The 13,840-nt window shown below is 57.4% G+C and overlaps 1 protein-coding gene across 3 annotated transcripts in view; it reads left to right on the top strand.

Annotated features, from left to right (window-relative positions):
* LOC106897216 (solute carrier family 2, facilitated glucose transporter member 5-like) overlaps positions 1-8,571 on the top strand; it is a 9,286-nt gene extending 715 nt beyond the window's left edge. The window contains exons 2-12 of one of the 3 annotated variants that reach the window (XM_014957730.1): positions 711-809; positions 1,243-1,403; positions 1,486-1,610; positions 1,874-2,019; positions 2,102-2,234; positions 3,039-3,226; positions 3,356-3,466; positions 4,658-4,759; positions 5,393-5,468; positions 7,695-7,822; positions 8,055-8,571. In XM_014957730.1, the coding sequence (XP_014813216.1) occupies positions 711-809; positions 1,243-1,403; positions 1,486-1,610; positions 1,874-2,019; positions 2,102-2,234; positions 3,039-3,226; positions 3,356-3,466; positions 4,658-4,759; positions 5,393-5,468; positions 7,695-7,822; positions 8,055-8,294 (1,509 nt within the window). In that variant the 3' untranslated portion in view covers positions 8,295-8,571. Of the gene's footprint in view, positions 1-284; positions 810-1,242; positions 1,404-1,485; positions 1,611-1,873; positions 2,020-2,101; positions 2,235-3,038; positions 3,227-3,355; positions 3,467-4,657; positions 4,760-5,392; positions 5,469-7,694; positions 7,823-8,054 lie in introns of those variants that run through there. The other 2 variants (XM_014957725.1, XM_014957738.1) reach the window with 2 other exon arrangements.
* Positions 8,572-13,840: the final 5,269 nt, after the last annotated feature.

The following is a 13,840-nucleotide window of genomic DNA, read 5'->3' as shown; positions in this document are numbered from 1 at the left end:
TGTGGGGCTGTGGGATGCTCATTTCCCCAGGGGAGACGGCCCAGTGCAGCACCCAGGGGTGCCCCTGCGGCTGGGGCCGGGGTGGGGGGTGACCCTAATTGCCTCTTGGGTCCTGCTGGGCACCCTGATGCTGGGGTGGGGTGGGCTCAACCCTCCAGGATGGGTCAGGGATGCAGGGTGTCCCCCCACAGCCACCAGCTCCCCCCACAGCGAGGTGCCCCCCTCGGAGCGGGTGATGGAGGCACTGGCAGGGACAAGGGTTTAGGAGGTGGGTGCATGTGGCATTTTGGGGGGACCCACCGGGGGGAACCACATCTTTCAGCAGCTCTGGACCTCCCAGTGTCGGGGGGGTCAGCTCCCAGCAGTGCCATTGGGGTGCCCTCATCCACAGGGGGGGACGGGGGTCTCTCCCTCCTTCACCTGCCCCCTTCTTCTCGATGTCTCCTCCCAGCCCCAGGGCAGAGGTGCAAGGGGGACAGGCAGCTGGGACAAGCAGCCTGAACTGGGCCAGTGCCAGGGCAAAGACTCGTGCCACAGCCACGAGACCAGCCACGGGGGAGCCGGATCGGGCAGGGCTGGGTGGTGGCACGAAGCACGTTTGGGGTCTTTGCTCTGGGATGGGGACGTCCCTCCTAGAAAGGGGCAGAGACCCAACGCAGCTCATGCCAGGGGTGACCTCAGCTGTGGTGATCCCTCCTCCTCTCTCCCAGCACCTCACCTTCCCCCTGCTCTCAGTCACCCTCCTGGTGTCCTTCAGCTCCTCCATGCTCTATGGCTACAACCTGGCCGTGGTCAACTCGCCGGCGGTGGTAAGGGGAGGGAGGTCCAGCTTCTCCAGGAGCAGGGGAAGGGCTCTGCATCCCTCCCTGGGAGGGGGGAGGGATGGCTACCCGGCAGCCCCACACCAAAATGCTGGCATTTCCCTGGGGCAGCCACCCCCAGAGAGCAGTCCGAGGGGAGGGATGGCACAAAAGGGACATGGGAGCCTGTATTCTTGTATCCCACCCCCCAAACTGGTCCTGGGAAAGCTCCCCACAGCCTGTGGCATCTCCAAATTGTCCTTAAACCCCTCTGGTGCTGAGGCTGGCTGAGCAACCAGACCAGCACATCCCAGTCATCCCCAGTCACATCCTGCCCTGCATCTCCTGCAATGCTGTTCAACCCATGGTACTTTCCCCTATGGGGCTTGTTTTCCCCTTTCTCCCAATGCATCTGGTGCCCATGTGTCTCTCTGCCCCACAGCACATAAAGGCTTTCTACAACGCCACGTGGTCCCAGCGGTACGGGCACGGGCTGGCCTCTGGCCCCCTGACCCTCCTCTACTCCCTGACTGTCTCCATCTTTGCCCTGGGTGGGCTGGTGGGCTCCTTGCTGGTGGGGGTGCTGGTGGAGCGGTACGGCAGGTAAGGGGGTGGGATGGGACAGGGTGTGCTGAGGGGTGGGATGGGGCCCAAGGGGGCTGCCCTGCTGCTTGTGCCCTGCTAGGAACGGCACGCTGAGCCGCAGTGCTCTCCTCGTCCTCCTGGCTGGTGGCTTCATGGGCTTCAGCCGGGGGCTGGGGTCCCCCGAGATGGTGATCATCGGCCGCTCCATCACAGGGGTCCACTCAGGTAGGTGGTGCAGGGCTGTGCATGGCCTCTTCCTCACAATTTGGTCCCTTACAGCCCATTCCCAGGGGGCTGGAGAAGGTTTCATAACCCTCATGGTCACAGGCTCTGTGGTGGGGGCCTCCATGGGGCAGACAGGGCCACCTCCCTGGCCATGGGTACCCACTGTTGATGGTGCTGGGCATGGGAGGAGGTGCACTGAGGGTCTGGCTGGGCACCCACCTCCTGGCTGCCTCTCCCATCCTGGTCCTCTCTGTCACCCCCAGGTATCTGTCTCAGCGTGGTGCCCCTCTACCTGGGAGAAATTGCCCCCAAGAACCTGCGGGGGTTCCTGGGCCTCATGCCCAGCATCTTCATCTGCCTGGGGGTTTTCTTTGCACAGGTCCTGGGCCTCCCGGAGCTGCTGGGGGAGGTGAGCAGGGTACCCCAGCCCACGTGAGCTCTGGCCCTTCCTTCGTCCTTCCTGTGACATGTCCCTTTGTGACTTCTCTCAGGACAGGTTCTGGCCTCTTTTCCTGTCGGTGGTGGTTGTTCCTGCCTCCCTCCAGCTCCTGCTGCTGCACTGCTTCCCTGAGAGCCCACGGTACCTGCTGATAGAGAGGAACGATGTCTGCGGGGCCACCGTGGGTGAGGGGGTGTCCTGGGGTGGGGGCTGGCTCCAGGAGGTGCTGGGTGCTTGTCCAGGGTGTCCTGAGACCAAGGTGCATCCTCACAGCACCCTTCCACACCCAGACCCCACAGCTCACCGTAGTCCTTATGGGTCAGCCCTTCACTCCCACCCAGTTGCGCCGTAGCATTTCCAGGCTGCCCATCACCGTGGTGTTGGGCATCTCCGCTGCTCCTATGGATGCTCAGCCCCTGGGGTTTGGGGAGGTCCCCTGGGGAGGCTGAGCCAAGCCCCTGCCCTGTGGCATACCTATGAGCACCCACCCTGTGATGGGGAGACAGAATCTTCATGGTTGGAAGGGACCTTTGAGATCATCGAGTCCAACTACAAAAAAAAAAAACAAACAAAAACACAACATTCCCAACACAACCCCCAACCAACACACACACCCCCCACACCCACCCACAGAGGGACAAAACCAACAATCTTGGGCACTAGAGCATGCCCTGAAGTGCCACATCTACGTGTTTCTTAGATCCCTCCAGGGATGGTGACTCCACCACCTCCCTGGGCAGGCTGTTCCAGGGCCTGACCACCCTCTCAGCAAAGTCATTCTTCCCAATATCTCATCTAAACCTCCCCTGCCCCAACTTCAGACCCATTTCCTCTGCTCCTGGCATTATTCCCTTGGAAGAAGAGGCCAACCCCCACCTCTCTACACCCTCCTTTCAGGGAGTAGAGGGCAATGAGGTCTCCCCTCAGACTCCTCTTCTCCAAACTCAACATGGCCAGACGTGTGCCTGTGACCTCTGCTCCCTCCACAGCGCTGCACCGGTTCCTGGGGACACCCGACGTGCAGGATGTGATCGAGGAGATGAAGGAGGAGCAGCGGTCTCTCTCCTCCGTGGAGATGGTGTCTGTCTGGCAGTTGCTGCGGGACCGCTCCGTCCGCTGGCAAACCCTCTCAGTGGTGGTGGTGAACGCTGGCATGCAGCTCTCGGGGATCGACGCCGTAAGCCATGAGGGGTTCCTCACCCCAGGACCCGGCTCTGCAGAGGCTGAGCTGAGACCTGGCAACTCGTGGCACCCCACGCCCCGTGGCTGCATCCACCTGGCTCACGCAAAGTCCCCTCCTCGGCAGATCTGGTTTTACACCAACACCATCTTTGAGAACGCCGGGATCCCCGTGTCCCAGATCCCCTACACCACCGTGGGCACCGGCGCCTTCGAAGTTGTCGCGGGGCTGATTGGGGTGAGTGACGGACGGATGGACAGATGGATGCAGCCCCTTGGTGCCAACCCTGTGTCCCCCAGCTCCAAGCACCATCAAACAGAGGGTGCTGGATGGACCCCAGATGCCGTCCATGCCACAGCACAGCCCCTTTTCTGGGGGGTTAGAGGGTTTAGCAGGAAAACAGGGTGGGGAGATGGGATGAGAAGGGTTGAAGCTGTTGGGTTGCATTTAGGAGGAGTTGGAGAACTTTGGGGTGAGTGGGTAGCAGGGAGGTTGGGGGGACATGGCAGGCAAGGAGCAGGCTGGGGGTGATGGAAGGGGCTAAGCAGGTTTTTTTGGCTCCCAATTTCATGGTCACTCTGTCAGTGGAGCCACATGTCCCCATCTGCCCCCCCTCCCAGCTAAGCACTGGCCTGGCCCTGGGCTACCATCCCTGCCCCCCCCCCAGCCAGGCCTCATTTAGCTGGAGAGTTAGCACTGGGCCAGGCAGATTTATGGCCCTCGTCCCATCTGCGGGTGTCACCCGGGGCCAGCCCGAGCCGCTCAGCACTAAATCTGCTCCCTGACAATTAGAGAGATGGATTGGGGGGGCTGGGAGGTGGCTTCTCCCAGAAAACCAGGGCTGACTTGCGGGGGGAGCTGCTCCCCTCTCCCTATAGCTCAGCCCACGGCAGAGTGGGGTCCCCCTGCCCCTCCAAAGGGTGTCCCCTTCTCCCCTGCCCTGGCCGTGGGGCCACCCCGGCCCCCGGCAGCCCCCCGGCGCGCAGCCGGCTGGTTCGGGAGCAGCCCCACAAACGGCCCCCCACGGATGTGCCGAGATTGGTTATAAAATTACAGGCATTTGTTCTGCTGTCAATACCCTGCCTGCTCCCGCCGCCGCTGCGCCGCCCGCGCCCGGCCTCCCCTGCCCCACAAACAGCCCAAACTCCACGCTGGTGCCAATGAGGCCACCCCAGCCAGCCCCAACCCTGCGCCCCAAAAGGACTCTGTGGGACCCCACCGCCTCCTGGTCCACGCTCACCCCGGGACCCCGGCTCTTCCCACACCCCCAACCCTGGAGCTCTGAGCCAGGGCTGCCCCCAACCCCCCAATGCCACCGGGAGCATCCCTCCAACCTCCAGCTGGATGTGGGGTTCATGGGGTGCCGCTGTCCTGCCTGAGGGGCTCCCCACCCACCGCCCCGTCAGTCTCTGCTCTCCCTAATTGCAGTGCTTCACCATAGAGAAGCTGGGCCGGCGGCCCCTCATCATCACTGGGTTCTGCGCCATGGGTCTCTGCTCGGCTGGCATCACCGTCTCCCTGATGCTGCAGGTAGGGTCTGGCCACCACCACCACCCCCCCGGGCCACCACCACCCCCCCGGGCAACCACCACGGCCAGGGCTGGAGCCTGAGGTGCCTTAATGAGGGCTGGGTGATAAAGGGATGGGTGTCATCCCCCCAGGGGAGGGAGCCTGGGTGGAAATGAGAGGTGAGCTGGCTTTTCCAAGCAACGTTTTCCCTTCAAAGTCAAAGGGAATGAAATTTCAGAGCTAAGAACAACCGAAAAAAGAACCCCCAAAGTCCTACGTGCGAAAAATCCTGCCACTTCTGGTAGATTTCCTGCAGAAATAGCTGTCCCCAGGGAGGTGGCTGTGAAATGCTGGGTGGGTTGAAGGGTCTGCAGGCTCCTTCCTCTGCTGCCTGCTCCCAGGAGATGCTCCTGCAGCTCCGGGGGTGTCTCAGCATCACAAGTTGCTGAGCTTTGCTGAGGCTGACACTCACCAGCTTTGCCTTAAACCACCCATCACTTGTCTGCATCTCCCCGGTGTGTCCTGCCTGGCCACTTGTCCCCAAGGACCACCGCTGAGCCTTGGGCAGGTGTGAAGACCATTCCTGGGGACACTGGGCATGAAGCTTGGGGCCACCACCCCAGCAGCATCCCCCAGCCCCGTGTCCCCTCGCAGACCACCCTGCCCTGGATGCGCTACGTCAGTGTCGTCTGCGTGGTGGGCATCATCGCCGGCTTCTGCATGGGACCAGGTGGGTCTGGGGCTGGAGGGAGCAGGGGGCGGTGGGGTGGGAATGGGGGTCCTGGGGGAGCAGGGAGCAGCCAGATCTGCAGGCAGGAGGCAGGAATGATGCCTCGGCCCCTTCCTCGGGGCCAGACTCTGGTTTATCATGTGGCACCCCATGAGTGATCCTGCCACAAGCCCCTCCAGCACCGTACGTCCTCAGGGAACACTCCACCTCCTCCTCCTCTTCCCCGCTCCTTGGCCAAGTTGTGAGAGCAACAAGTAAGAGCAACAAAGATGGTGAGGAGTCTGGAGCACAAGTCTTGTGAGGAGAGGCTGAGGGAGCTGAGGTTATTCCAGCCTGGAGAAGAGGAGGCTGAGGGGAGACCTTGTTCTCTCCAACTCCCTGAAAGGAGGGTGTAGCCAGGGGGGGTCGGTCTCTGCTCCCAAGTCACAGGCGACAGGACAAGAGGAAATGGCCTCAAGTTACGCCAGGGGAGGTTCAGGCTGGATATTAGGAAAAATTCTTTCACCAAAAGGGTTCTCAGCCATTGGACTGGGCTGCCCAGGGAGGTGGTTGAGGCACCATCCCTGGAGGTGTTCAAAGACGGGTTGATGTAGTGCTGGGAGATATAGTTTAGTGATGGTGTTGCTTTTTTTTTTGTTGTGTGGGTGTCTATTTTTGTCAGTCAGGTTGACGGTTGGACAAGATGATCTTTAAGGTCCCTTCCAACCTAGAAGATTCTGTGATTCTGTGAGGAAGCCCTGGTAGCCTTCCCCAGACCTCTCTGGAGGTGCCACCTGTTCCCATCACAGGGTGCCTGGTGAGCATCATAGAATCATTCAGGTTGGAAAAGACCATTGGGATCATCAAGTCCAACCATCAACCCTACTCTGCAAAGTTCTCCCCTACACCATATCCCCCAACACCACATCTAAATGACTCTTAAACACATCCAGGGATGGGGACTCCACCACCTCCCTGGGCAGCCTGTTCCAGTCTCTGACCACTCTTTCTGTGAAGAATTGTTTCCTAACGTCCAGTCTAAACCTCCCCTGTTGCAGCTTGAAGCCATTCCCTCTTGTTCTTGCTCATCCTCCTGCCCCTAACCAAGCTCTGGCGTGAGAAGGAGCTTGAACAGCAGAGAGTGACACCTGGACTGCTTTACCCCGTTGATGTATTAGCAAAGCTGTTAACAGATCCATAATTCATCTTCAGCCCAGACTTTATTCACTGTAATTACATCTTTAATTAGGATTTTAATGGCTCATTGTTCACAAACAATGATGAATAGGAGTTTTAAAACAAAAAAAAAAATATATCTCTATTCTGGGCGAGCTGTGAGTAAGAGTCCATCAGGGGTTCTGCTCGTCCTTCACTTAGTGACACTTTTTTTTTGGTTTATCTTTTCCATTGGAGCACCTCTTATAAAGAGGTCCCAGCAGGACCCAACCTGTGTCACCACATCCAGTACAGTCCCCTGCCAGACCCCTGTGTGCCCTGGGCTTCCAGCTCAGTGACACATGGCAGGAGGAGCTGAGTCTTTCCAAGAGGACAAGCTACAGCCCTTGTCCAGTTCTTAGTAGCCATGTTGGCTTGAACAATCAGTTTCAGTTATTCTGGGTTTTTTTCACAGGAAAACTTGGGAAAAGCCAGTTGGTAAATGGCATTTCTGTGTCCCATGGGAAACTCTGAAGCTTGGAAATGTGGTTGCTTCTTTCCTGTTCAAATCTGCCACAGTGTCCAAGCCTTCAGCTGCTCGATAGAAGGGAATTTGCTAAACCATCAAGGATCAAAGGAGGCTGGAAAGGTCATTATGGACAGCACCAGAAACATGTTTCTCTATGCCCGTGATCTATATGAGGCTTAATATATCGGCATTTAGGCAAATTATTGCAAAATGAGGATCCAGATGAAGCGTTCCACCTTGATTTTGACTCAGTCTGAAACTTTCCAACCAAGTAACTTGTGAAATTGGCCTCAGCACCCAGCAAGGTGCAACTGTGGTATGCCAGGGGGGACATCACCCACCCACTGATCTGGGTCCCAAAGGGAGACTGAGGACAGGAGGCTGGTCCACCCATCCTTGTGCTCCATCTCCTCCAGCCCTCCCAACACCACCACTTTGACCTGTGGTTCCTGCTGGGCTCCAGCCCTGTGGCTGCAGGGCTGAGACAGGCAGAACCTGTTGTCCCCGGGGGTGCCTGAGGCAGACAGTCCCCCCTACCCTTGACATGTCCCCTCTCTCTGCAGCCGGTGTCCCCTTCCTGATGACAGCCGAGCTCTTCACGCAGTCGCACCGCCCAGCTGCCTACATCGTGGGGGGGTCCCTCAACTGGCTTTGCAACTTCACCATCGGCTTCATCTTCCCCTTCTTGCAGGTACCGATCCGGAGGGACCAGGGGAGGAGGGAGGGATGGACACGGCCCTTCTGCTCCCTCAGGACAGGGTGCCAATCCAGGCTTAACCCCAGGGATGTTCATGCTCCTGGCTTGGCTCAATGCTGGCCGGAGCCAGCCCAGGGAAGGGTGACAGGAGGGGACACTGCCTCATGCCATGCCCAGCTCAGGAGTGCCTGGCTCTGCCCCGTTCCTGCTCTCTTGTTGTCCCCAGATGTCCGCTGGTGCCTTTTGCTACCTGGTTTTCTGTGGCATCTGCCTGCTGGTGGCCCTGTACGTCTACCTCATCATCCCCGAGACCAAGAACAAAACCTTCATGGAGATCAGCCACATCTTTGCCACCCGCCGCTCCTTCCTCTCCCTCCCAGCCCACCTCATCGGGATGATGAAGCTCGATGGCTACGGGGCCTTGGAGAGCAGCTCCCTGGAGGGCTCGGTCTCCAGCCTGCCATGACCTCCCACTGTGGGACCCCCGCCCTGAGTGGGCTGTGGGGGACAGGAGTGGTGGAGGATGCTTGGGGCTGGGGAGGGCTGGTTTGCTCAGACTTGATCAGCTCAGTGTCTCCCAGGACATCCCACCACACCACGGCCAGGATGAGATACGATGATGTGCCATCACCTCCATGCTAGAAGAGTTGCCGTCCCAGAGACATGGGGTCCTCCTGGGGCAGGGGGTTCACGTTGCTCCTGGGCACATGGACTTGCCAGGAGCTGCCTCCAAAAGGTGTTCAATAAAGAGTGTTGCCTCCAGAGTTGGTGTCTGGGAAGCGCAGCCTGGGGTGACAGCAAGCTGGAGCATGCTGGTATGGGTGGGTGCTTCCCCAGTGCCAGGAGCTATGGGGAGCAGCAGGATGGGATGGGAGGCTTGTCCTCCTCCTCGCTGTGCCTGGATGGGAAGGTCAGTGTCACCCCATGCTTCCTAGGACAGGTGGCTCCTGGGGTCTTGCATCTCATGCCACGTTGGTCATGCAAACACAAGCTGAGTTGCAGAAAGGCCATGGAGCAGCTCAGAGCTGGGGGTGACCATCCAACCACCATGCCCCCCCTCAGCCTGCTGGCAGCCCTGCATGCTGGCGCTGCAGAGAGTGTTCTTGTGGGACCCTTGCACCCTCCCAAACCCTGCTGAGGACAAAGGGGTCTTGGGTGCACTCACATCCCCTTGCTGCACCCCATGAATTACTGTCACCCTGGGGTGCTCTCCAAGCGTGACCTCTTCCATGTCTTTGCCCTGGATCCTGTGATGGGAGCTACCTTGTTTCCTGGAGCTTCCATGGGCACAGCACTCACGTGGTGTGTGACCACCATGGGGCTGGCGGACCCAGGCCAGCAGACCCTCGGGGAGCTGCCATTTGCAGGGAAACTACAACAGAAGGAGGTAGAAGTTGGGTGGTGGAGAGGGCTGCACAACCAAAACCCTCTAGTGCCAACACAGGCATGATTGATTGAATTCGTTGCAGATAATTTAGCTCTCTTTTTTCTAGCTCCCCACTCCGTGATGGGGCCCACGACTTGCACGTTTGGTGCTGGTGGTCACTGGTTGGTGTGTTGGGCTCCAGCCCATGTGAAGAGCTCACCTTTTCTGCATCAGTTGGCAAAGCCTTGGGGTGCCTCGGGGGGGGGGGGTGGGTGCTGGTCCCACGGGGATGGGGACTGGGCCATACTGGGTCCCTCAGTCCCAGCCCCTCCATCCTCAGCAGCTCGCCTGGGGCTCTCCTGCAGCTCGAGCTGTTTTGGGGCCATCAGCCAAAGCAGGGGTCATGGCTCCACAGCATCAGGCACTTCCCACTCCCTCTCCCTCCCGACTCGGCTGCTCTCGGCAGCAGAACAGAGCGGTAAATATGTGCAGCATTACATATGTATAATGGAGTGTAAATAACCCCAAAAAGTGCATTGTAAATAGACTCCAAGTTTATCCTTTATTAATGAGGCACTGAGTGCCCTGCTGTTTTAGAGCAGCGAGACTTTCATAATATCAAAACCTAAATTACACTTGTGTCTCTCATTCCCAGCAAACGACAGCATCATTTCAGGCCTCTTTGCCACTTGTATTTATTTATTCTGGTATTTATTTCTCTCTCCCACCCAGCATGCGGGGCAGCTTGAAAGATGCCCCCTGCCCTCCACGTGGGGGTCAATGGCCCCCCTGGGAGCAGCCCCCCCCCTCCCCATCCCAGGGTTCTGGTGTGGCTGAGGAGCCAGAGTGTTGCCCTATGGCCAAGGACTACTCTGTGCTGGCTGGTGAGATGGAGCAGACCTGGGAAACGTGGGGTCAGGACCCATTTCTGCCAGGGCTTCAGACACCACCAGAGCCAGAATTCCCCTCTTTCCAAGGACTGGGGGTCACTGGCAAAATCCTATGGTGCCTGTTGGATGTGTTTGTTGTTGGGAACTCTTGTGAGGGTACACATCTGTCCTCCTTCCATCAAGACCTGGAAGGGTGACAGCAAGGACACTAACTTCCTGTCAGCTTTTTCTTTAGGATATTTGGGTAGGATCTCTGTTTGGAGCTGTCAAGCTCCAAGGTGCCCCCCTGCAATGGGTCTGGTCCTCTTGCAAAAGCAGGATTTGGGAGACATTCCCAGCAGCTCCACTGCAGGCTTCTTGGGAAGGGTATGGCTGGATGGGCTCCAAGCTGTTTTCCCATGTCCAAAGCAGTTCTCCCTCAGGTTCTGCTTGGTGAGGGGAAGGCTGCATCCTCTAACAGTGTCCAGACAGGCCTTGAAAGATAGGAGGGATTGCAAAGAAGAGTTGAAGAAATGGCTTCGATGTCTGGAAATTCTCCTGATCTTCTTGTTTGCAGAAATGAAGATGAAGGTGACTTTCTCCAAATGTATAAGTGCTTTCTCATAATGTACCCAATGCTAAAGCGTGGGTGAGTTTAACTATTGAAGTGTACACATGGAGGGCTGGAGCTCACACCAGCCAAACTGGAAGTTTGGGAAAGAAAGCCCCAGTTTGAACTCTCCACATACATTGAAATGGGTTCCTCAAGGAAGAGGTGATGGCTCCTCACTGGGTATCTCCAGATCCTGCAGGGAAGCTCTCCTCAAGGATGTCTGGATCAAGGTGAATGGTCATAGACCGACCGGGAAGCTGGATACACCTTGGTGTCCCTGTGCCAGCACCAGAGGCTGGTGGGGCACCAAGTGTCCCCAGGCTGTGGCCAGAGAAGCCAAGGGGAATTCATGCCTTATCATTGCTCATGATACCTATGGTTCCACCAGGGATGGGCTCCTGGGGGATGGATCCTGCTAATGACAGGGACCCACTAAGCCTCTGAGGCTGAAACCTTCCTGCACTGGTTTCACCAGGTGCCCTAACAGCGAACTGTCCCTGTCACCTCAACAGCCCTGGGTCCCCTAAACTCTCACCTGGCTGCAGAGGCTCCATCAGGGACCGGTTTTGAGTGAGATGTGGTTCCTGCGTGCTCTGAGCAGGATGAAACCCCTGCTCCTGCCTCCTTCTGCACGGAGAAAGGAGAGCTGGAGCAGCACCCCTCTGCCCTGAGGAGGTGGGCGTGGGATTGGTCCCCACCTTGTCCTACCAAGGGAGGAGACACTCCAGGGCTGAGCAGCTCTGTAAGGCACCTTGCTGTTCGATGGTACCCAAAATTGCACCCCAGCCTCATACCCTGCCCTTGAGGACCCCAAAGCAACTCAAGGTGCTGCGCTGGAGGGCTGAGCCCCTCGGCACAACTCCTCCTGGGCTGGACTGGCTTTGGTCCGGGTGGGTTCATGTGTTTCTCAGCTGTTCTTTCCAGTGCAGCAGCCACAGGAGGAGGATGCTGGACACAGAGAGACCAGCCTGGGGAGAAGGTCAGTTTGTAAACAGCCTCTGTGTCTGCAGCCTGGGCCTGGGATGTTTGGGGCCATTTAAAGCAGGGAAAACCTGATGGAGGAGCCAGCGTGGCTCCATCATGGGTCCTCTCTGGTTTCTCCTCAGGAGCCAGGAGAACCCTGTTGTGGAGCCACACAGCAGTAAGGATGTGGTGTGTCTGGCACAGCACATCACTTCCACGCTGATGGGCAGCTAAGCCCCCCTCAAAGCTCAACATTGATGCTCACAGGGGGTCTGAGACTGCAAGACTTGTGGCTGCCCCATCCCTGGAGGGGTTCAAGGCCAGGCTGGATGGGGCTTTGAGCAACCTGGTCTGGTGGGAGGTGTCCCTGCCCAGGGCAGGGGGTTGGAACTGGATGATCTTTAAGGTCCCTTCCAACTCTGACCATTCTGTGATTCTATAAGATGTGACCCCCCCACATCTCCCAGTGTCCCCAGTCACAGCCTTGTGTGGAAAGACACTATCGATAAAATCATGGAGGGGCAAAAGGGAGGGGAACCTCTTCCCTTTGGATACAGGGCTTGTCCTACACTAACCCCTCTGCATCCCTCCCCTGCCCCAACCTGGGCAGGGCTTAAAGAGGCTGTACTTTGGGGTGGGCAAAGCTTAAAGTGATGGGCTGGAGCTGCCCTCAAGCACCCCAGGGGTGGTTCAGGAGGTGGGCACAGACGCGGAGAGGAAAAAATGGCAAAGGTGGAGAACATGGCAAATGATGGAGCAAGGAGTTTGGACCATCCCTTCTCCACCACCATTCCAGCCAGCCCCGGACCCACGGGCACTGTTCGTGGTAATAACTGCCAGGACACAAGAGACCCAGAGAGCAAAGGCTGCACCCCCAAAATCAGGAACATCCCCCCAGATTAGTAGTTTTGGGATGCGGTGAGAGGGTCTTGGCACTGTGTCAGGGCATCTTCTGCCTGGGAAGGGTGATTTTAGCCAGGAATGGATCCTCTTGGTTTTGCATTGCACAGTGGTGGCAGAAGACCCCCCAGGGAAGGAGACAAGGACAAGGTGGTGGCAGCGTGCCCCTTCCAGGTGCCACAGCCCCATGCACACCCTGGCACTACGGTGAATCTGGCTTAATCCTGGCTGAAAGTTCTCCCACAGCAGGATCTCCCCAGGCTGAGCCCGCAGCTCTCATCGCCTCGAAGTGCAGAGCTGGCTCCAGTCGAGCCTGCATTTCACACAGATTCTGGTCAAGTGTCTTTCTGCAGGTAAAAACCCTAAAATGGGTGATTTTTTTTTACTGCGTTCTGGGCAACGGGCACTCAACACAAACCCAGCCCTTCAGAGGGGTGGAGAACAGTGATTTGTTTCTTTTAAAAGCCTAAAGTACTTCCTCAGCATCAACCAGACCCCCTCAACCTCTTAAAAGAAGATAGAAGATGAACAATTTAAGGGCATATTTGGGGAGGAAAATAAAAATTAAAAAAAAAAGGTGTTTGTTACCCTATAGAAAAAAATTAATAATTTTGTATTACTGCCAGCAGGTTCATGCCTGGCACTTTGTAGGAGCAGATCTTGGGGCTGGGGCTGGTCAGGGTGCGGGTGCCTGGCATCGGGGTGGCCCAGGCAAGGGTGCATGATATTGGGGTGACCCAGGTGCAGGTGCCTGGCATCGGGGTGACCCAGGCAAGGGTGCCTGGCACTGGGGTGACCCAGATGAGAGTGCCCAGCATGGGGGTGGCCGAGGCAAGGGTGCCCGGCGGAGGGTGCGCACCAGCAGATGGCACTCCCAGAATTTATTGCTACAGCAAGCTGCCTCTCGGAGAGCAGTCATGTAGGAGATGTCCTATTATATGGGCAGTTGACTTTAATAGTCATTGTGTGCTTAAAGCACAGCAAAACAACAGTGGGAAAAAAAAAAAAAAAAAAAAAAATCCCCACTCCACTTGGATGGCCCTTTTCCCCCCAGCCCTGCTAGTCTATTTGTACAGTAAATTAAAAATATGAATCACTTCTCTCTACTGCCTCCCCAAACACTCATCCTGTCAGGCTCTGTGTTGTCTTCATTTGTATTACCTTAATTTAATGTTAATTATGTTCTTCATTTACAAAGAACAAGCATTTACACTCCCTGTCTGGGGATTTTCCACGCTCGCGGTCTCCACAGACTGGGAGGCGAAGGGGAGCGGCGGGGGCGGGGATGCTGGGGAGGGGGC

Source organism: Calidris pugnax, unplaced genomic scaffold (assembly GCF_001431845.1).
Source record: "Calidris pugnax isolate Ruff unplaced genomic scaffold, ASM143184v1 scaffold4, whole genome shotgun sequence".
NCBI classification, from domain to species: domain Eukaryota; kingdom Metazoa; phylum Chordata; class Aves; order Charadriiformes; family Scolopacidae; genus Calidris; species Calidris pugnax.
This window is presented reverse-complemented; position numbering and strand designations above follow the sequence as displayed.